Below are 22178 nucleotides of genomic sequence, written 5' to 3'. Positions count from 1 at the left end.
GTAGGACAGTGCTCTCATATTAGTAAACAGAGGAGAACAAAGGCTATCCGAGTCTAGACGGCGCGGCGGCCTTCGGGCAGTTTGTTTTTTTTTTAATATTCTGGAGAAAGACGGTGAATAATGAATAGGACTTTGTCCCATTAGAATAGTATATTATGTATGTCTAGGATTTTGAGACCTGTGAGATACGAAAGATATTTCTAATAAAATAAATCTTCTTTATGGCTATGAAAGGTGGAGAAAGACGGTGAATAATGAATAGGACTTTGTCCCATTAGAATAGTATATTATGTATGTCTAGGATTTTGAGACCTGTGAGATACGAAAGATATTTCTATTAAAATAAATCTTCTTTATGGCTATGAAAGGTAAGCAATCATTAAAGCTATTTGTACTTTATTAATTGCTGCCCTAAACAGTGATCTGGTATACTCATATAAAACCATTGGCGTAAGTTCTTGAGCCAAGACATACAGTCATAGTCAGTCGGCGGTCGCCGTGTAAGGAAGTCGTGTGACCGCGTTATCGACAAGTAATAATTGTTAAAAGTGAAGTTCAAAACAATAATACCAAGCAAGATAAACTGTACCTAATGTAAAATTACTTTCAAAGTGCATTATAACATCTTTTGTTGTGACCTGTGGTGAAATCGCTCTGCTTTTGTATAAAGTTTTAGGATGTGTAATTGACTATTGCAAATATTAGTCTCATTTTATTTATAACTACCCGCATCATAGAAGAGTTGTGTTATTGTACGTTCAACTTTTTCACTACTATAACTTAGAGCTCCACAGCGTCGCGGTGAAAGCATTGGACTGCAGAGACGGGGTACCCTGGTTCAAATCCCGCGTCGTGTCATTCTTTTCCATTTTTAAATTGATTGTCGCGTCATCAATATTCGTTTAAATACAAATAAAACACGAATATAATTAATTAAAACAAAATAGATAGATTTAAAAAATTAAAAAATGTCAAAGATCAAAATGAACTGTTGTGACGAAGCTAAAGAGGATGAAGATTACATGTATTGCGCGAAATGTAAAAACGGATACCATTGCGCATGCTTACTGTCGACCGGGCAAACCATACCAATAGAGACGGCGTCATCTGCTGATTGGATGTGTCCCTCTTGTGCGCCAAAAAGACCGAAAGGCAATAATGAAAATACGCCAATTCGTAAAGATATTAGCACGTCGGGCAGCGAATATAATGTAACTAAGAGATCCAACAAAAGAGTTGCTGTTTCTTCACCGGATTTGACGAGTCCAATCAAGCATGATGATATGGGTGACTTAGTAAGTAAAATTGTAAGGGCTGAAATGAAAGAGATACTGACTCAGATAACTACATCCATTCAAAGCGTACTAAATAGTGAATTAAAGGTATTAAGGGAAGAAATATCTGATATGAAAAGTTCCATGACTTTTATTAATAACCAGTACGATGATTTTTTGAAAGAACATCGTGCAAGTCAGTCAGTCTTAAATAGTCTAAAAGAACATAACAGTAAGTTGGAGTCAACTGTAGAGGCTCTAAGCGCACGTGTTAATGACCTTGAACAGCGCTCTAGATCCAACAACTTAGAATTGCAATGCGTTCCTGAAAGAAAAAATGAAAACTTGATTAAGATCGTCGAACAATTGGGCAGTGTCATAGGATCAGAGATAACTACTGACAAAATTATAAACATAACAAGAGTAGCTAAAGTGAACCATCAAAGTACTCGACCGAGGTCTATCATTATACAGTTCAATTCTCCACTGACTAGAGACACTGTTTTGGCTGCAGCTATAAAACATAATAAAAACAACCCCAAAGATAAATTAAACACATCACATATTGGCGTTGGAGTTGGTAGAGAAAACAAACCCATTTATATCATGGAACATCTGTCACCTGAGAACAAGGCCTTGCATGCTTCGACGAGACTAAGAGCGAAAGAGTTGGGTTATAAATTTGTCTGGATTCGAAATGGTCGTATACTGATACGCAAAGATGAGTGCTCCGACTATAAAGTAGTCAAAAATACAGATTTTTTAAGTAAACTATGTTAATGTTTTAAGGTAGAAGTCTTGTACTGGTGTCATTTTGCTTAAAATACGCGTCAATTAATATGTTGTATCAAAATGTTCGTGGACTCAGAACCAAAACGCATGATGTTTACCGTAACATAGTAGTTAATGATTATGACATCATTATTTTGACGGAAACCTGGTTAAATAGCTCAATCTCAAACAGTGAACTTTTCGATTCACGTTATAATGTTTACAGAAGAGACAGAGAGACCACTAAGCTTAGTACTAAGACTGATGGTGGGGGTGTACTCATCGCAGTAAAGAAAAATATTATCTCTAACAGAGTAAGTAGTTGGGAAAGTGACTGTGAAGATTTGTGGGTGGTTATTGATATACCACATCTCAACTGTATTCGTCATATAGCTATATGTGGTATTTATCTTCCACCACCTGTTAATAAGATTGTGCTAGATCATTTTTTAAGTAACTGTAATAGAGTTTCTGAGCAACACAACATGTTAACATGTATCATTGGCGACTTTAATTTAAGCTCCATTACTTGGAATGCGTCTGTTAACTCATCTAATTGCAATATTGCTCCAATAGCGCAAAATTTGTTAGATTTTATAACAGAAAATGGTTTACGTCAATGTAACTCTGTTGTAAACAATAGGCAAAAAATACTTGATCTTGTACTAGTAGATTTACCTGCTTGCACAGTTAGTTATTCTTATAATTATATTAGCAACATTGATCCACTGCACCCTCCCCTCGAAATCAACATACCCAATGTAAGAATAGATAGGCTTTCTACCAATACGTCGCAAAAGCGATTTAACTTTTATAAAGCTGATTATGAGTCTATTAACGGGTATTTGAAAGGAATTAACTGGGATCTTGTTCTTGACGTAATTGATGTAAATGAGATGATAAAAGTATTTTATGAAGTTCTGCAGACTGCTATCGTAAAATATGTTCCTCTAAAAAAAGTCAAAAGTAGTAGGTACCCTTCCTGGATAAACAATATGGTTGTAAAAAGAATTAAAGAAAAATATAAAATTTTAAAACGTTTTAAAAAATATAATAATCCAATGGATCAAATAGAATTAAAAATACTTAGTGACAGATGCAATAAAGCTACACGGGATGCCTACAACAATTATAATAAGGACCTTGAAAAGCAAATTCAGAAAAACCCAAAAGCATTTTGGACTTTCCTGAAAGGCAAGCGTAAAAATCCTAACTCCTATCCAGCTACAATGAGTTACGCGGGTAATATTTCAAACAACGGAGTTGAAATTTGTAATATGTTCTCTAGTTACTTTGCTTCCGTATATGATGATGATAATAACTGTAGTATGGAATATTCTAACCATTCACAAAAAATCCCCTACTTAGGTATTAGCGAAAACTTTGGAACCATCGAAATAAGTCAAACTGAGATTTTGAAAAAGCTAAAAGACCTTGATATTTCAAAAGGATCAGGACCGGACAATATTCCACCAATATTCATTAGAAATTGCGCGACCTATCTAGTTGTTCCTATTTACCTAATTTTTAAAGCGTCATTAAACTCTGGTACCTTTCCAACTCTTTGGAAACAGGCAAAAGTTGTACCAATATTCAAGAGTGATGACGAAAAGGATATACAGAACTATAGGCCCATATCAATTCTCTCTGTTTTTGCCAAGGTCTTTGAGTCTTTAGTTTGTTCCCTAATACAAACATATTTCAAAAGTTTTGTCTCTGATTACCAGCATGGATTTTTGCCTGGCCGGTCAACTACCACAAACTTAGTTAGTTTCCATTCTACTTTATCAGAAGCTATAGACTCTCAAAAACAAGTAGACACCATTTATACAGATTTTAAAAAGGCATTCGATAAGGTACCTCATGCTCTTCTAGTTGAAAAATTAAAGTATTATGGGTTCTCAGGTTCGGTATTGCAATGGTTATCGTCATATTTGAACGAACGAACATTTTACGTAGTTATTAATGGTTTTAGCTCCTCGATAAACAAAATAACGTCAGGTATACCTCAAGGATCGCATCTAGGCCCGATTTTGTTTAATATATTTGTAAACGACGTTGTACTATGCTTTGAACAGTCCAAACCATATTTATATGCCGATGACCTAAAGATATCAAAAACAATTTGTTCAATGGCCGATTCAGTTCTACTGCAGAGTGATCTAAATAGACTTATAAATTGGTGCAAATCTAATGGCATGCAACTTAACCTTAATAAATGTCTTCATATTAAATTCACTCGTAAAGTCAATATATTTCAAACACAATATAAATTAGATGGTAATAGTCTCAAGGAAGTTGACGTTATAAGAGATTTAGGAGTTATGTTTGACAGAAAATTAACCTTTTTGAACCATATAGAAAGTGTGATAAAGAAAGCGTCTAAATTACTGGGATTTGTTATGCGGCAAGGTCGATCTTTCAAAGAACCTAAAACTAAAATGATTCTTTATAATAGTCTTGTGCGTAGTCATTTGGAGTACTGTAGTATTGTTTGGCGTCCACATTACGCTACCCACCATTTAAGGCTAGAACGTGTGCAAAAAAGATTTATGTGGCATCTATCACACTCATCAAAAATTCATAAAACAGTAGTTTCATATAGGAAAAGGCTCAAGTATTTTAAAATGATAACCCTCGAACAAAGACGGGATTTGTTAGACCTTATATTCTTGTATAAACTGCTAAGAAATAAGTTAGACTGCCCTGAGTTATTAGGTAAAATAAATTTTAGAGTGCCATATAGATATCCGCGTTCTGCTATTACTCCACTTTTTCCACCTCACACCAGGACAGTTTTCGGCGCCAACTCCATCTTCCCTCGGCTATGTAAACTGTATAATAAGCTTAGTGGTTCACTGGATGTCAATTCAAATTCGCCAAACACATTTCGCAGGTTAATCATTAATAACCTGGTTAGCCAAGTATGATTGGCTTGTTTTATTAGTTTCCTTGCATTTTTTTTACTATTTATTGTTTAGTTTTTTTATTAATTTTTGATTATATAGTTTTAGATACAGAAATACATATTTAATTTTTTCTTTTTTACTTTTAATTAGGATACTTTAGATTTATATTTAAGTTGTAAAATATAAGTATTTTGTTTTGTCAAATATTAGATGAAAGTGGTTTTGCAAGCAATGTTTGCTTTAATACGATTTTGCATACGCTAAGCATGTTAGTTCATAAGTTGATTTTTTGTATGTGTAAAAATATGTAAAAGTCGCTAGCAAACTTAATAAATAAATAAATAAATAAATACACGACCAGGCCTTCGTTTTCCCTTTATCTTTCCCTGGAAAACAAACTGGAGCAGGTCATATTTAGAGTTTCGCATTATATGACCCAGGTATTCAAGTTTTCTATTTTGAACGTGCTGCAGAACCTCTGTTGGTTATCTAATTCATTGCAGTATAGTATTATTGCGTAGGCGATCTCTCCATGATATCATCATCATCATCATCGCAGCATCCGCCTTTAAACCCTCATATGGAACGCCTTAGGCTTACTAACTTGCTTATGTTAGAGTCCACGCTTCAACCGCATAAAGTAACACAGAGAAAACGTAAAACCGCGCTAATCTCATCCGCAGGGACATTTTAAAATTGCGATCAATAAAATAAATAGAGGTAGGAAGGAAAGATGTTTCATTATTGTTACGCACATAGGATACTCAGACAATGGCATATCCTTTGCTTGACAACTTCGCTCGTAACACTCCCGATGGTCCGCGCGGGCCGGGGGGCATGTATAGCGATGAATGAAAAACCCACTACTGAAGCACCTCACTTCCCCGCAGGCACGATTTCACACCCGGGCAGTCTTTCCCCCTGTCGCGTCGCCCGCATTTCAAGGGAGTGTCATCAACTTGACAGACTAGCTGTATTTCATAGAGCACACCCATGGAGTATGTAGTATAATTCCTGTCTTGTCATTAATCTGTGTAAGTATAATTTTGAACTTTTGCGCCACGTAGTTGGTAATTGCTTTCATTCGTTCAAAAGTAGACAAAGTTAAATAGAGAAAGTATGAAACAACACTTCGTATTAAAATTCTAGTATTTCTACCTGTCTTCGTTCGGTCCATAAGCAACATTTTACTTTAAAACCCGTTATGCAATCGTTTCATAAGTTACCATAAATAATTGAATAATATACCTAATTTATTGAGTAATCTATTGTACTGTTTAACTTGGTATTCAATATTCATTATTATTTGATAACTGATGCCGTTTCTGAAAAAGGTCCTTGACCAAGAAAGAAAACCAATGTGTTGTAAAAAATACTACAAAGGTACAATTTTTGCATTGTTGTAGTATTGCAGACCGGAAATACTTTTTGGATAATAATAAAAATACCTATCGATCGATTTCAATAAAACGTAAATATATGAACTATGTATATTTATCACATTGTATATATATATAAAACACAAAGTATTGCTCCGACCTTCGATTATTATCTTGGAGCCATGAATATTTCAAGAATCGTGTCTAAATTATTTTTGTAGTTTTGGAGATAAGCGTAATCGCACAGACGAACCTAGATAAACTTGTGTGTTAACTGTTAATACAGGTAATAAACTGCCTGTGGGCCAAATTCAGTTCATTAAAACCATTTAGACGTTTTTTTGTAATATTAAAAAAAAATAATATTTGCCATATTTTCTTTTAAATATGTCTAATATGGTAGAGATAAACTTATAGAGCCGTGGATATTAATGGCTTCGAATCCGTTTCGGGGCATGCACCTCCAACTTTTCAGTTGTGTGCATTTTAATAAATTAAATATTACGTTACGTGTCTCAAACGTTGAAGGAAAAACATCGTAAGGAAACCTGGATGTACCAGAGAGTTTTCTCAATTATCTGCGTTTGTGAAGTCTGCCAATCCGCATTAGGCCAGCGTGGTGGACTATTGGCCTAACTCCTCTCATTCTGAGAGGAGACTCGAGCTCAGCAGTGAGCCGAATATGGATTGATAATGATGTCTATGTCCATTTTCTCCAATTACCTAGTCGGAAAAGACGAAGGAAGAGAAGGTATTAATATTGGGTATTACAATGAACGGGCTTTGAACACACGACTCTCGGTTTTGAGTCCGGAACCTTTATCGTTGAGCTTAGTTGGGTTGAGTTATTGAGCCTTGAGTAACATACATACAAACATTTAATAATAGTTGGATAGACGGACACAAGTATCAACGTCTAGACAGAGATCGATTACAACTTACAAGTTAAAGCCTTTACATAAAAGCACAAATAATACGTAAGTATGTATAAGTAAAACAGTTGTAGTAGGTGACTCATACTCTAACGTCAAGCGTACTGCGGGAAAAATACTATTGTTCGTGTTCGCCCTCGTTCGCCCTACAAGGCAAGTTTTATGAACGTTAAATGTAGGTAAGTCGTCATTATCAACCCATATTCGGCTCACTGCTGTGCTCCTCTCCTCTAAGAATGAGAGGGTTCAGGCCTTAGTCCGCCACACTGGCCCAATGCGGATTGGCAGACTTCACACACGCAGAGAAATAAGAAAATTCTCTGGTATGCAGGTATCCTCACGATGTTTTTAACAAGACACGTGATATTTAATTTCTTAAAATGCACACAACTGAAAAGTCGGAGGTGCACGCACGGATCGTATTCGAACCCACACCCTCCGGAATCGGAGACAGAGGTCATACCACTGGGCTATCACTAGTCTACAACTACAAGTGAATAAAAAGTAAACAATGCTAATACGGCAGTGACGTACCTAGGTAACCAAACCTGGTGCAAATAAAAAATGGGCCCCACTACCATTTTAACCGGTTAGGTTTTATCAAGTAAATATATACATCAGCTCTTTTCCGTTTTCGAAAAAGTTCAGTCCGATCGCGATTTTCTGTTAAAGATTAGAGGGACTCCCTGAGCTTGAGAGCCCCAGGGCACTGCACCGCCTAGCCCCTGGGTGACTACGGGCAAGCACTATGAATTGCCTCCATTAAGGATCAAAAGTCAGCGACAGCGAGATTTTCTTTCATTTTATGAAAGCTAAAGTTTGTCTGTCAATGCCCCCTACAGGTAAGTACAATAGCCAACTATGGAGTTCTTTTTTTATTCTTTACAAGTTAGCCTTTGACTACAATCTCATCTGATGATAAGTGCATGCAATCTAAGATGAAATTATAATAAAAAAGGTAAGTGTGGATACAGCAGGCCGTTCTATTAGATCACAAGTCCAGGAACTCGCGCTTTATTAGCAGTTTAGTTCCTATCACAGCAAATTGAGGCAGCCACTTTCAATCATTTAAATTAAATGCCGCGGGGGCGAATAATAATTATTAAGATTAGGTTACACTGCTATATAATGTGAAATAGATAGTTACTTGGTATCAACGGCAGCGAAAATTATGATTTTTATCTCTCTACATGCTTATTAATTGTGTGCAATAAATCTTAGTCAGCAAGCAAGTTTAGCGAAGTAGATGTTTCAAAAATATACGCGTTAGATAATTATAATAACCGGAAGTCTTTCTGTTTATTATACCTAACATACATAATACATATTATATCTATCTATGTATATAAATACGTTGCGTTGCGTTATTTATGATGAAAAAAACACAGAGTAGGATTAAAACCGGAAGAAAGGATATTTATGTAAAGATAAATGAATAAAATTCAACAGGTACGCCAACTGCGTTAAATGTTGGTTAATAAAAAAACTCACTCCCACAACGAATATAATGGCAACCGTAAGTACTAGATATATATAATATCAAAGATTTTATACTATTAGACATGTCCCTAACGCGTCGAAATTGAAGCCAAAAAATATGTGGCTATAGTAACTATAAAATATCGTTGGTTTTTCAACATCAGGAAGTTGGTTTCGATTTTATTGACACACGAAAAACTACACAAATTGACCTAGATAGCTCCAGTTGAGGTTAGTTCGTCTCAAACTTAAAAAAGTATAAAGTCGCATATACCTATGCATAGTTTAGAAGATCTAGTTCAGTGTGCCTGGTGGGAGTTTTCAATATTTTCATATTGTTACTATCGCGTTAACGTAAACGTGAATTTTTATGGAATTGAAACAGTTGTGCAGTAGTGCCAATAGATGGCGCTGTTTCAATTCCTTAGAAATTCGCATTTACATCAACCCGATCGTCACAGTATCAAACTGTTACTAGGCCCTCTGAATTAAGTCAGTCAGTTTTGTACGATGTGTCAAAAGTAACCTGTTCACATTTATAAGTACCTACTACCAAACGCACAAATGAATTTTCTTGCGAATTTTCCAAATTGCGGAATTGTCTTCTTCTGAGCATTTTTGTGGTAATCGCACAATTCCACGTCTTCAACCACGTCTCGCGATCCGCATCAAACCTTACAGCTGGCCGGTTGATGCCCACACATTATGTAGAGTGTGCAAAAAATAAACATATTGCATTGTTATTTTGCACACTCTAGATCAGGGGTGGCCAACTTGATTAGACCCAAGATCTCCTGTTTACTATTGAAACCCTGTACGATCTATCAATAACATAATGTGAGTATTGCTACTTGTACATTTATGTTTTCTGTGGTATTGCGTCTTTTGTACTTAATTCATAGATATTATGATCAATGGAATCCGATGAATTGAACCAACTTCTCAAACCGCTACAGCGAATTTTGAAGTCTGCTACCACTGCCCTAATTTCTGTCGTTTACTTCTCAAAAATTAAGTTGTAGGTAGACGTTTTTTCATATGATCCTTGATATTTACTACCATATATTATATTTTTTATAAAAATTATACAAGATAATGCGTGAAGGAGTTGGTGATTACGTTGTGGAGTTTGGTCTACGTGTTTATATTTTTTGCCTTGCCACGATCTACTGGACTAAAAGTTGCGATCGACCTGGTCGATAGCGATCGACCTGTTGGCCATCCCTGCTCAAGATAGTCTAGTCGATTTCGTCAATAAACAGAACATTTCCGACCAAAAAACAAAACAAAACCGATTTACACTGGAAGTAGAGCACTAACCAAATAAATAATAGCAGCCACAGGAAGTTGGGGATGTATCGAGTTTGATTTATACTGACAACTACATCAATACAGCATCGACGTGATGTTGTTTACACGCAATTGATTTACATACGATACTGTCGAGGAAATACGTAATGTAATACCTAGTGGTACTATCAGTTTGCGTATAGAAAGACGCAGTCGTCGCGGATATATAAAAGCGAATTAAACAACTCGCATTCGGCTCATTGTTGAGCACGTCTTAGAATCTCATTCTGTTCTGGGTTAGTCAACCACGCTAGTCCAACGCGGATTGGCAGACTTAGACATGCAGTTTTCCTCATGAAGTTTTTCCTTCACATTTTGAGACGTCACGTGATATTTAATTTCTTAAAATGCACATAACTGGAAAGTTAGAGGTGCATGCCCCGGACCGGATTCGAACCTACGCCCTCCCAATCAAAGCAGAGTTCATATCCACTGGGTTGTTACGACATTAATTTACACTAGCTACGGTTTCATCCGCGTAGTTTCTGTTACGGTAGAAATACGGAGATAAAATATAGCTTTTGTTTATCAGGGATAACGTAGGATTCTAATGGTAAACGAATTTTTCAAATCGGTCCAGAGCCTATTTAATTGCAAACAAACAATCATACCTTCCTCTTTATAATATTAGTATAGATACGCACGACTTATGGTATAATTATAGATAAATTGGTCCTTGAAGCAGCACAGCTATACTTTTATCCCGTAATAAATAATTATTTTTTATAAATAAATAAATAAATAAATACTTAAACAATACACATTACTATCTAGCCCCAAAGTAAGCATACAGAGTAGCTTGTGTTATGGGTGCTAAGATAGTTGATATTATAATATTAATATACAATTATATACTACATATAAATACTTATATAATGTATAAATACACACAGACACTGGAAAACACCCATGCTCATCACACAAATATTTTCCAGTTGTGGGAATCGAACCCACGACCGTGGATGCAGAAGGCAGGGTCACTACCCACTGCGCCACGCGGCCGTCGATTTCTTACTTATTCTTACTTATACGCATTCTTACTTATTTGTGAAAAACGGTATTTTACACAGAGTTGCGGGCGTCCGCTAGTTAAATATATAATTAAAATTAGATCCATGACCGTATGAATCATCAACCCTGAGCACTAAACATAGAAACTGATACTAAGTAATGACTCACTAAAAAGGGATAAATGAAATTGAAAACCTAAAGGGGATTGTTACTCCCATTGCATTTGACAGTGACTACTCCTCCACACTTTATTGTACCTATTTATTTTGACGGCCTCCGTGGCGCAGTGGTATGCGCGGTGGATTTACAAGACGGAGGTCCTGGGTTCGATCCCCGGCTGGGCAGATTGAGATTTTCTTAATTTATCCAGGTCTGGCTGGTGGGAGGCTTCGGCCGTGGCTAGTTACCACCCTACCGGCAAAGACGTACCGCCAAGCGATTTAGCGTTCCGGTACGATGCCGTGTAGAAACCGAAAGGGGTGTGGATTTTCATCCTTCTCCTAACAAGTTAGCCCGCTTCCATCTTAGACTGCATCATCACTTACCATCAAGTGAGATTGTAGTCAAGGGCATCATTTCTACACGACATCGTACCGGAACGCTAACCACAATGTAGGCATTTAATTGCCTTGTTGGTATTACGTTTCGGTTCTACAAAAAATCAAAGAGGTCACAGCATCAACCGAAAAGTTAACGGAATTTAGATTGCTGGATGGATTAAAAATTGGATAAAGATCCGTAAACCGTAAGCTCCAAAGTTAGTATTTAATCTTCATATATTATTTGACAGAAAACATACACAAGCATTGTGACATGAACGTAACTTCCTTGAGGATTAATAATCCCAGAATGGATCCAAGAAAAAGAAAATCCAACAACATCGGTTTTCTTAATAGAAATCAGTGCAACCATAGTTGGAAAGTCGAAGTTACATCCTCGTCTCAGAGTCTATAAATATACGTAGGTATATATATATATAAAGTTCAGTTATCTACATTTTAAGAAATTAAATACCACGTGTCTTAAACGGTAAAGGAAAATCATCGTGAGGAAACCTGCACAGAATTCTCTGTGTGTGTGTGAAGTCTGCCAATCCGCATTGGGCCAGAGTGGTGGACTATTTGGCCCACAGATATAAGAAGTAAAAGCGTTAGCTTTTAGCGATCTCTGTTCTGTGATTTGGCCTAATCCCTCTCATTCTTGGAGAAGAATCGAGCTCAGCAGTGAGCCGAATAAGGGTTGATAATGATAATGATGACATATAAAGTTGCTTGTACCGGTCGTAATAACATAAGAACTGATGGAGAAATAAAAATCGTCACCGCTAATGTACATTTCCGCCGTTGTCTGGAATCCCGTCTAAAATCCACCGTCATTCAAGAGATATGTGGCCAGGCGTGAGACATTATTTAGATGATTATTATTAGGTAGGTACTTATGTTTTAGTTAAAGAATTCCTTTGATGATGAAGTCAGATCCGAGCGGTCAAATCTATTGATCCATAAGCCCTATTTTAAGCGTACCAATTCGCGGACGGTTTGCTATCTATTAATAAAATGGGGTTAAGCCGACATATAAAACTGTCATGCTGCAAGTGGTATATAAACTCGATGAACATTATCAAATGATGCAGTTCTCATGGATTTTATCTATGTTTTGATAAGACATCCTCTTGACTTGTAGTTGTATAACACGTCTTTCTTATTTAGTAAATTTGATCAATTTAACGCCTGAAGAGATGTTGTAAATGCGGTATTTGTTTATGTAGAAATTGTGCTATCGGGCGGAGGGAAAACTTGGAAAACCAATATGCAAAGATCGTTAGTCATTACATAATCTGTGGCAGAAGCATTGTATTATAGATTACATACTCTACCATCGCTAAAAGACGAATAACAGTCTATTTTGAACAATACTACCACATTGCCCGCGGTTTCGCTGCCGTGTAACGGTATTTTAATCCCCCTAGAACAATAAAACCTAAACTCAAGGAAATTACATACAATAAACAACTAAGAAGTTCAAAAAAATGTAAATTGTATGTACCGAACTTTATAAATGGGTATGGTAAGAGAAGGCTGGAATATATTGTTCCAACAATCTTTAACGATTTTCCGGATGCGGTAAAGAATCTTCTAAAAGATACCAATATACTCACGAACGTACATAAGCGGAAACTAAAGAATTATTTTTTGGGACAGCCTGTGTAGCGTCGCAGCACCGGTTCACTCACACTTTTTTTTAACTACCCTATAATGATTATTCTTGGTATTTATCCTCTTCTGTTTGTTAATCTGTTTATTTATCCTCTTCTGTTTGTTAATAATGTTCTGTTTGTTCCTAAATATTGTATTATGCAATAATAACCAGTGCACAGTAAAACTAACTGTGGTTTGTGTTGCACTATGGTTAGGCTTAATTTCAATGTGTTGTTTGTTGAATAATAAATAAATAAATAGTTCTAAAATTCTAGATGAAAGGTATTCTATGTTTTTTTCTGTAGGTAGGTAGTAACCTTGATAAACTGTATACGCACAATATTAGGGATCGGGTAAGTTGTTAACTCAAACAAACACACTCACATTGACATCTATACTAATATTACAGAGATAATACAAATTAATATACACTTCATTTAGGATCAGGCGCTGTGAGGTATTGAGCGTGCATAATTCGAGGACCGCATTCTGTTTACAGTTTTGAACTCAGAAAAGCGTGCAGATTACGATTCTGCATGATGCAGGAGGTCCATTGGTCCATTGCTTTGTTATATCCTAACCTCTGTCGAGTATATGGTCTGAACGAAAGCTTTGTATTAGTTTTATTGCTTGTTTTATTAAGAATATTTATCAATTTTTCATCATGACATTATAACACTAATAACCAATTTACTTACACAACACAAGAAAGGTACATCATTTTTTCAGATGTACCTACTTAATGAATTTAAATGATACTTGGCACAATTTAGCTTAAAGATATTTATAAAAATAGAAAGGGTTAAAATTTTACTCCTTTCTATTTTTATATTCGCGATATGTTAAATCTACATTTAACCCCTTATTAAGTTTTCGTGGAAAGTCTTTAACTTTTCAAGTTTGCAAGTTAAGGACTTGTGTTCAACCTTCTACATACTATGAACTCGAATCGTGCAAAGTTTTTAACTTTCTCGAATCTTTTAAATATATTAGATATTAGTGTGATAATTTTATGATAAAATTTAAACAAAGCATTTGTTCAGCCCATATCTTCGACACCAAAGGGAGTAGGGTATAACAAAAGATTTGACCATTGGATCTCCTGGCAACATGCTTCATCCAGTATTTTTCTGAGTACAAAACTGTAAACAGAATGCAGTCCTCGAATTATGCACACTCGAAACCTCACAGCGCCTGGTCTATTTGCATTATCCGCAGCCTCGACTTCACGAAATTATGTCACGGCTCAGGACAGTACACACATGTAGGTACACATATGAGCATGAAACCGTTGTCGCCAAGTGAACCGGTGAGGCGGGAGGCGCCTGACCATCCGTAACGTGATCCCATTGTGGGAATACAAGTCAAACGGAAACGGCCGGCCCACTGTTCGCGCTCCACCGCTTTCTCCCTATGCCGAGCTTAGGATATTTTACACCAGATATCGTGTACCGGTTCCAAATTTTAAGGTTCATTTGTTAACGAAGGCAGTAGTTCTACACATGATCCTGTTCGGCGTTACTCTAAGATAAACCTCTTAAAATATTAAAAAAAAAGTTGATTCTAAAGACTGAAAGACGACCATCCGTGGAACATTTTTACAATTCATTACTATCAAGGTAATTTTCCGTAAATAGCTTCATCTCGATGAGACGCTCAATTTTTTTTGATTGAAAATTCTTAATTCTGGTTGCTAACTGGGTTACCAGGTAATGAAAATTTCTAGGCATCGGAACGAGATAATATACCACGCAATTTGTAGGACACTGTGGCTGTTAAGTTGTATTTTAAGTATTAATAAAGCAACAGTAAAAAAAACATCTGGTTAGTAACAATTTTTGGTAAACTCCTCTCCTCCCAACTTGTATCAATAACTAGGATAGTAAAAGTTGTTACTAAACAGCTGTTTTTAATGTTGCTTAATTAATAATTACACAACTTAATAGCCACAGTGTCCTACAAATTACTCCTGTTCCAGGTTCCTATTACCTGGTAACCCAGTTAGCTACCAGAATTAAGAAATTTCGTAAATAAAAAGTTGAGCGTCTTATCGAGATGAAGCTACTAACACTTCTTTACTTCCAAAAGTACATTTCGTCTTTCCTTAACAACGCTTAAAAATTCTTACAGCGTGCAGTTGAAAATTACTTTCCCAACAAACTGTGAAACCCCTTTTCAAAATTTTATAAAATAGAAAACTGGCACAAGCAACGTTGAATTGCGCACTCAAAACCTTTTCACTAGCAGCTGACGACTTTGGAGTCTGGGCTTACGTATTCATGATTAAGAAAATTTTTATTTATAAATTATAATAAAGTTTGTCGTCGGCTCATGGCTGGTTGTTGTTATTGTAAAAATATATTCTTAGAAATGGCGCATGTTTGCCTGTAATTTTAATGATGGGTACAAAGGATGAGGCTTTGATAATGATTAATATTGATGTTGGCCAAAACTAACTTCATTGACCTGCTATTTTTTTAACTCATAAATTAGCTTCTTTTGTAACTATGTATGTAAGAAAATCAAGTCGTGAAATCTTAATTTGACCCACTTCCCGGTCTTCGATTAGGATGAAATTTTGCACACGCTCTGATTTCTGATGACAGTACATGACTAGCTAAGAAACGTCATTACAAATCCAATAAGGCGGCCTCCCCAATCACTTGTAACTATGTATGTAAGAAAATCTTGGGATCTTAATTTGACCCACCACATCCCGGTCTTCGATTAGGATGTAATTTTGCACACGCTCTGAGTTCTGATGACAATACATGACTAGCTAAGAAACGTCATTACAAATATAATATGGTTGCCTCCCCATGATAGCGGACTGGCTGTTAGAAATCCATGTTCATCCATCCATCCATCTGCATTTTATGGATATCAAATGAAAGGGTTTGCTTGTCAGGCATACGAAAAAAATAGTCACGTGACTTAAATCCAATATTTGTGAATTGAAGCAATAGGGCGAATATAGTTCGAAGAGCCGATGGACGTTGGGGTCCCAAAGAGCTAGAATGGCGACCCCGCACTAGTAAGCGCAGTGTTGGTCGACCCACCAGGTGGACTGACGACATCAAGCGAGTCGCAGGGATTCGCTGGATGCAGATGGCTCAGTATCGTGATGTTCGGAAGTCCCTACAAAAGGCCTATGTCCTGCAGTGACGTCCATCGGCTGATATGATGAAGGCGAAGATGCCTACCTAGCCTGAATTGAAGAACACCACAAACTTACGAGAAGCATCTCATTTGTATCGGTATATTACAAGTACAAAACGAGAAACAGAAAACGTAGTACTAAACGTAGTACAAAATGACGACTCAAGCAAAACACGGATTGAATCACTCTCATATCTTCACAATACTGAGGGAGATGTCTTTTTATTCTCGGTGAAAGAGAAATAGGCTGCGGCTATACTTAGAATATGAGCTGTAAAGTGATACGAATGTCTGAAACTTGAGTAAGAGCCCGTTACAAAGGTGTCTATTTTGGGCCACGGCGAATTAGACCGAAAGCCTACGGTAGCCAGACTTACGTTTTTTGGTTTTTATTAAACGCAGGCTTATAAAAATAAGCGTATAAAGCTTATATTAATACTATAATAAGACTTTTACACTATTAATGTATACTATAATATTAAAAATGCTGAAGTAAGTCTGTCTGTTTGTCTGTTACCTTTTCACGGCTAAACGGCTGAACAAATCAAGATGATTTTCGATATTATGATAAATGGGACCTTGGAGCAAAACAGAAGATTCTTTTTATTATTCCTAAAATATAGGTGAAATAGAGGCTGAAAGTTTTTATGGAAAGTTGTCCATTTTTAGAGTTACAGTTATAAAATTTTGGGCATATGTCATGAAAAAAAATATGAAATTTACCCTAATTTTTAAAATTTAACTCAAAACGGTATAAAGGGGTTAAAAATTTTCTAAAAATAAAAATTGTGATTTTTCAAGTTACATTTGTGAAAAAAGGTCTGCAAACAGACGGATTAACGACAATATTAAAAAAATACGCTAACTTAATGAGGATCTGGACCTTTGAAACCTGGTACCTTCCAAAACCACTACGGTCTAAACTTCATAATGGACTACCGTAGGTACTTACCTATGGTAGAAGCGTGGGCTGACATTTTATACTAGAGATAAACTAGCACATCAAAACTGAGGCGGACATAATTGTCTTAATTTCATTTAGTCGCTTATAAAACAACGAATACAACCTAAATATCGAATACAATATCGAGTTGTGCGTATAGGAAGTGGAAAAGCTATACATACATACGTAAATATATAATGTAAATAAACAAAAAATTTTGCATGTGTGCGCTCAGTGGAGTCGCTAAATTCGAATCAATTTTTGTGATGAGTTTGTAGGCACGTAACATATATATAGTATAAAATATGGGCTATATCGTGGGCTGACACACCTTTATAAAATGAAATTTGTCTGGCTATCGCAAGCCATCCATTTGAGCCAAGGCGAATTGATGACAACGATCATCTCAAAATAAAAACTATGTCAGCTTTGGCGAATCTTTTCAGCGTCGTGCTTTTGTATTCGCGGCGTTTGTTTGCCGGTTTAGGTCAAATCTTTCGTTACGATGTTACAATAAGATACTTTCATTTCTATCAAACTAACGTCTGATTGGAACTTTAGCGTAATATTTTTATTATTGTAGTATAGTCGGGAAGTACCAGTTTTCATGAGTGCCCCAGCTATCTTAACTAGTTAAAAATTATTTTTAACTAGTTAAGATAGTTGAGGCACTCATAAAATTAATATTTTCTATTGTATTTATGCTTTTTACCCGACTAGATTAGAAAACAGTCGGGACCTTAGATATTGGATAGAATGATTTTCTTCTACATTATTTAATAGGTCCCGACTGATTTCTAATTGCTTTCTATACTTTTGGACTGAGCTTGTTTTTTTTTCTTTTTAGTTTTTTTATACTTTAAGCAGTCGGGTTTTTTTATTTGTTTAATTAATTTATTTAATTCCTTTGTTGTTTGCCAAATAAAAATATATTTTGTTTAAAAAAAAACTTTGTTACGTTGCTTACAATCGCAGTTTTACTTATAATACTTTACTAATAGTAATGTAATGAAGCGGAAGTTTGTGTGTTTCTATATATGTAAGTTTGTTTATTTAATCTCCAAAACTACGAGTAGCAGTGACATAAGAAATAAGAAACTTTGTAGAAAAGTATTATCTTTAAAATTCGTACAGAAAAAAGTTTCACGCGAACAAACTCGACGGCGTTAGCTAGTTATCGATATAAAGAAATATGGACAACACTTTTTTGTCGTTTAATTTTTAGAAAGCTTCAACAACTCAACGATTCTGTGGCTAAAAATACAACTGACAGGTGCTAGGTTCAATACCCTGTTACGCTATTATCTTATCAACACGCAGCTATTCGTTTATTTGGATAAAAAAATATATATTAGTACGTCATATGAAAACACATTTAGGTACTCGAAATTTTTCATTTGGGTACTTAAAAAAAAAATCAAATGGCTATATAATTACTAGGCAAGAATTAAATTTTCAAAATGAAACCAGAAAAAGTGTATAAAATTGCATAACTCCGAAGTCTGAAGTGCTAACGTTTTCAAAACTTTTAAAATGAATAAAGTTTCAAAGTTCAGATTCTTTCTCTGAATGAGTAATAGGCATTTTATCTTGATGATTATATAGTATCATCAATATCAATCGTTAGATGGGCCCTTCATACTAAAGAACGCACAATTTTATGCCATTGCCCAAAGACGTGCACGCACATCTCATCTTAGCACGTAACAAGCGCATGCTGTGAGTGGACGTGGTTTTAAAAAAATATTTACTGTTTTTTTTTAATTTTAATCCCTTAATTATGCCTTCGTGTTCATTTTGGAAGTGTAAAAACACATACCAAAAGATGAATAACGAGAAATGTGTTACGAGTGATGACAGACTCAATGTACGAAACCAATGACAATTCCGCGACGCTTTGAGGCTCATCTAACGATCTACGGTCGATGGATAGTATGCCGTAAAATGATACAAATACTTGAAATTAGAGTACGCTCATATACCGTTACAATGGTACCATTTTAAACCAAAGCGAATTGATGACAACTTGGTGACAAATAGATCGTTACAATCGATTTCCTAGAAATCATCTCGAATCGGGCGCCATTAAATGATAGATATTCTTACGACATTAAACTCGTATTATTGTAAGCTTTATTATTACTGCCCCGTCGGTCCAGTGGTTAGCCTATCGGCTTCGAACCATGAGGTAGTGGTTTCAAATCTCGGAATGAAATACTGAGCTTTTCTCAGTTGATAAGTTTTTTTTCATTCTTTACAAGTTAGCCCTTGCAATCAAGGTCTCACGTGATGGGAAGTGATGATGCAATCTAAGACAGAAGCGGGCTAACTTGATGAAAATCCAGACCCCTTTCGGTTTCTACACGACATCGTAACGGAGCGCCACGACTAGACGAGTGGTAACTAGCCACGGCCGAAGTCTCCCACCAGCCAGGGATCGAACCCAGGTCCTTCTTCTTGTAAATCAAACGCGCAAACCACTGCACCACGGAGGCAGTCACCAAATTAGTTGTGTTAAACACCATGTGCCTCAAAAAGTACCTAGGTATTTTTAACCGTCGTCCCCGGACAATACGAGTATACAGTAGTATAATGTTAATGGATAGTAATCCATCCACTGAAATATTTCTCACACATTACATTCCATTCGGTAGTTCCTGAGATTAGCGCGTTCAACCAAACAAAATCTTTAGCTTCGTAATATTTACGTTTTTATTTCCCACCTGTTTAGGAATAGTATACATACGTTTAAATCGCAAACCACGCGCTATTTAAAATGGTAGGCATTAAATATACCTATAGTATGGTAGTATAAAATATAACCTTAACAGTAATGAATAATGAGCGAGGCTTGTACAAGAGTATAACGTAATATATCAAAATGCAAATACAAGGAAGCCTTGTTCTAGGCATGTTTGAGTTGAACATAGAATCTATAATGAAACAAGGTTCTGCGAACAGTACGTATGTGCATGCTAAACTAGCCTATAAAATGACGCATCTGCAATTCGAATGGATGAACATCTTTTGTTTAGAAAAACAAAGCAGCTGTCTCTATTAGGTTTTTCATTCAACAAATGTGGATGCAATAATGCAAGCTGTCTTTCCATATCAGGATGATAACTGTAGTTTTTATAAATATAACAAAACTGCATTTAATATGTGAGAATTTGTAGAACACAGTTACAAAATTCTTTTAAATATAACTATTTTAATTTTGTAACTTTTTATAGTGGACTTAAATTATTTTTAGTATTGGATGCTCTCACTGGAATTTTCCACCTGTTTTGTAGTTGAACAAGTAAATTATATATGTACTCATATAATACATATTTTTTTTAATTCAAAATGTAAATGATAATGTACTAAAGCAGGTTATTCAATTTAGAATGCCTAATAATTTTTTATGGTAGTATAAATTTAAATGTCCTAAAAATGTCTTAGATTGCAAGTCATATAATATTAGCTACTGTTAAAACTCAAGGCTATGGTCTTAATGAAACATAGTTTCAATTTGTTAGAAGCTAGGAATCAAATACAGTACACATAATAAATCCTCCCACATAACAATTAAATGTAATTTAAATATAAGTAAAGGAAAATAATATTTTGTAAAATTAAGATATATTATTAATATCCTAATTTTTTTGTTTTAAATTGTAATCTAGAGAAGTTTATAGTCGTTTTTGGCAATTAAAATAAGAGCATATTTAATGGAGGTGGTTAAATGATGTTTATAATATTATATTGCATAAAATAAATGTATTATTGCACATTATCAGATTTTCAAAAAATAAATAATTTTTGAGTATAATAATGTAGGATGTTTTACGAGTAGTAGTTTTTAAATAGAAGATTTATCCATTGAAAAGTTTAACATTCAGAAATTATTATATAAGTTTTTTTTTAAAAGGAGACCAATCCTGTTATGAGCTATATTTTTTTCTTAAATTAATAAACAAACAACTGTGGTCACACAAAGCGTAAAGAAAATTTTGTAAGCACAGTGAACCCACATGCAAAACACAACATACCAATTAATTGAATAAGTAACATTTTTGAGTTAATGATAACATGTCAAGGGTTAAAGTGGAATTTGTGATATTTCAAAATCTCTGCAGTAGGTTATGTCAAACGAAGCAAAGCTATGTGGTATTCTACCTTCGTTCTGTGGCTTCGTTTGACCACTGTTACTTTCTGTGTGCGCAAGTAGCGTTGTCTTGGACTTCTCTAATGGCCTGCGCGCCTTAAGAGGAGACTCCGTAGGCTTTTTGTCACTCCGTTCGGTCTCACTCTCTACGCCCAATTTACTGAGCGCGACTAGGTTTGCTACATGGATAGACAACATTTACTTTTAATTAACTTTTAAATAAGTGTGTGGCTATATGAGTATATAACATCAAAAACTAAATTTAACAAGCCAAGCATGCAGTACACAGCCATTTAAATAAAACCTATCAATTAACACAGAATGGCTTGAAATAAAAATAGCAGTGTAGAACACTTAGAAAATTCTAACAGAGTATATCAAGGTTTTTACCGAGGAAGTGTAAGCGATCCTTAGCCATGCCAAGGTTGGTTTTCATCTTATCGTGTAGCCTCTGTGCCCTCTGCCAGGCGTCTCCGCGGCCCCCCCAGCAGTCCACGGCGATGCCTCGCTCCAATTCATAGATACCTTTCTTGTATAATTCTATAGCTAACTCTTTTTGGCCTGCATTAAAAAAAAAACTTGCACTCAACTTCACAATCTATTAGCTAACTAACTCAAACAAT

General features: G+C 35.5%; 1 protein-coding gene across 4 annotated transcripts in view; it reads right to left on the bottom strand.

Moving 5' to 3' along the window:
- The window catches only part of LOC112057021 (spastin), a 49789-nt gene that overhangs the window by 26881 nt on the left and 730 nt on the right, over nt 1-22178 (bottom strand). For 3 of the 4 annotated variants that reach the window (XR_008251964.1, XM_024097519.2, XM_024097512.2), the window contains exons 2-3: nt 21946-22116; nt 21567-21734 (exon numbers count right to left, since the gene is read on the bottom strand). Coding sequence is in view for 3 of the 4 variants with exons in the window: in XM_024097519.2 (XP_023953287.1) it covers nt 21567-21734; nt 21946-22116 (339 nt within the window). In the remaining variant the exon portion in view is untranslated. The remainder of the gene's footprint in view (nt 1-21566; nt 21735-21945; nt 22117-22178) is intronic. The other variant, XM_024097524.2, reaches the window with a different exon arrangement.

The sequence above is a fragment of the Bicyclus anynana genome, chromosome 21 (genome assembly GCF_947172395.1).
Source record: "Bicyclus anynana chromosome 21, ilBicAnyn1.1, whole genome shotgun sequence".
NCBI lineage: Eukaryota > Metazoa > Arthropoda > Insecta > Lepidoptera > Nymphalidae > Bicyclus > Bicyclus anynana.
Note: the sequence above shows the minus strand (reverse complement) of the source record. Positions and strands in the feature narration are given on the sequence as shown.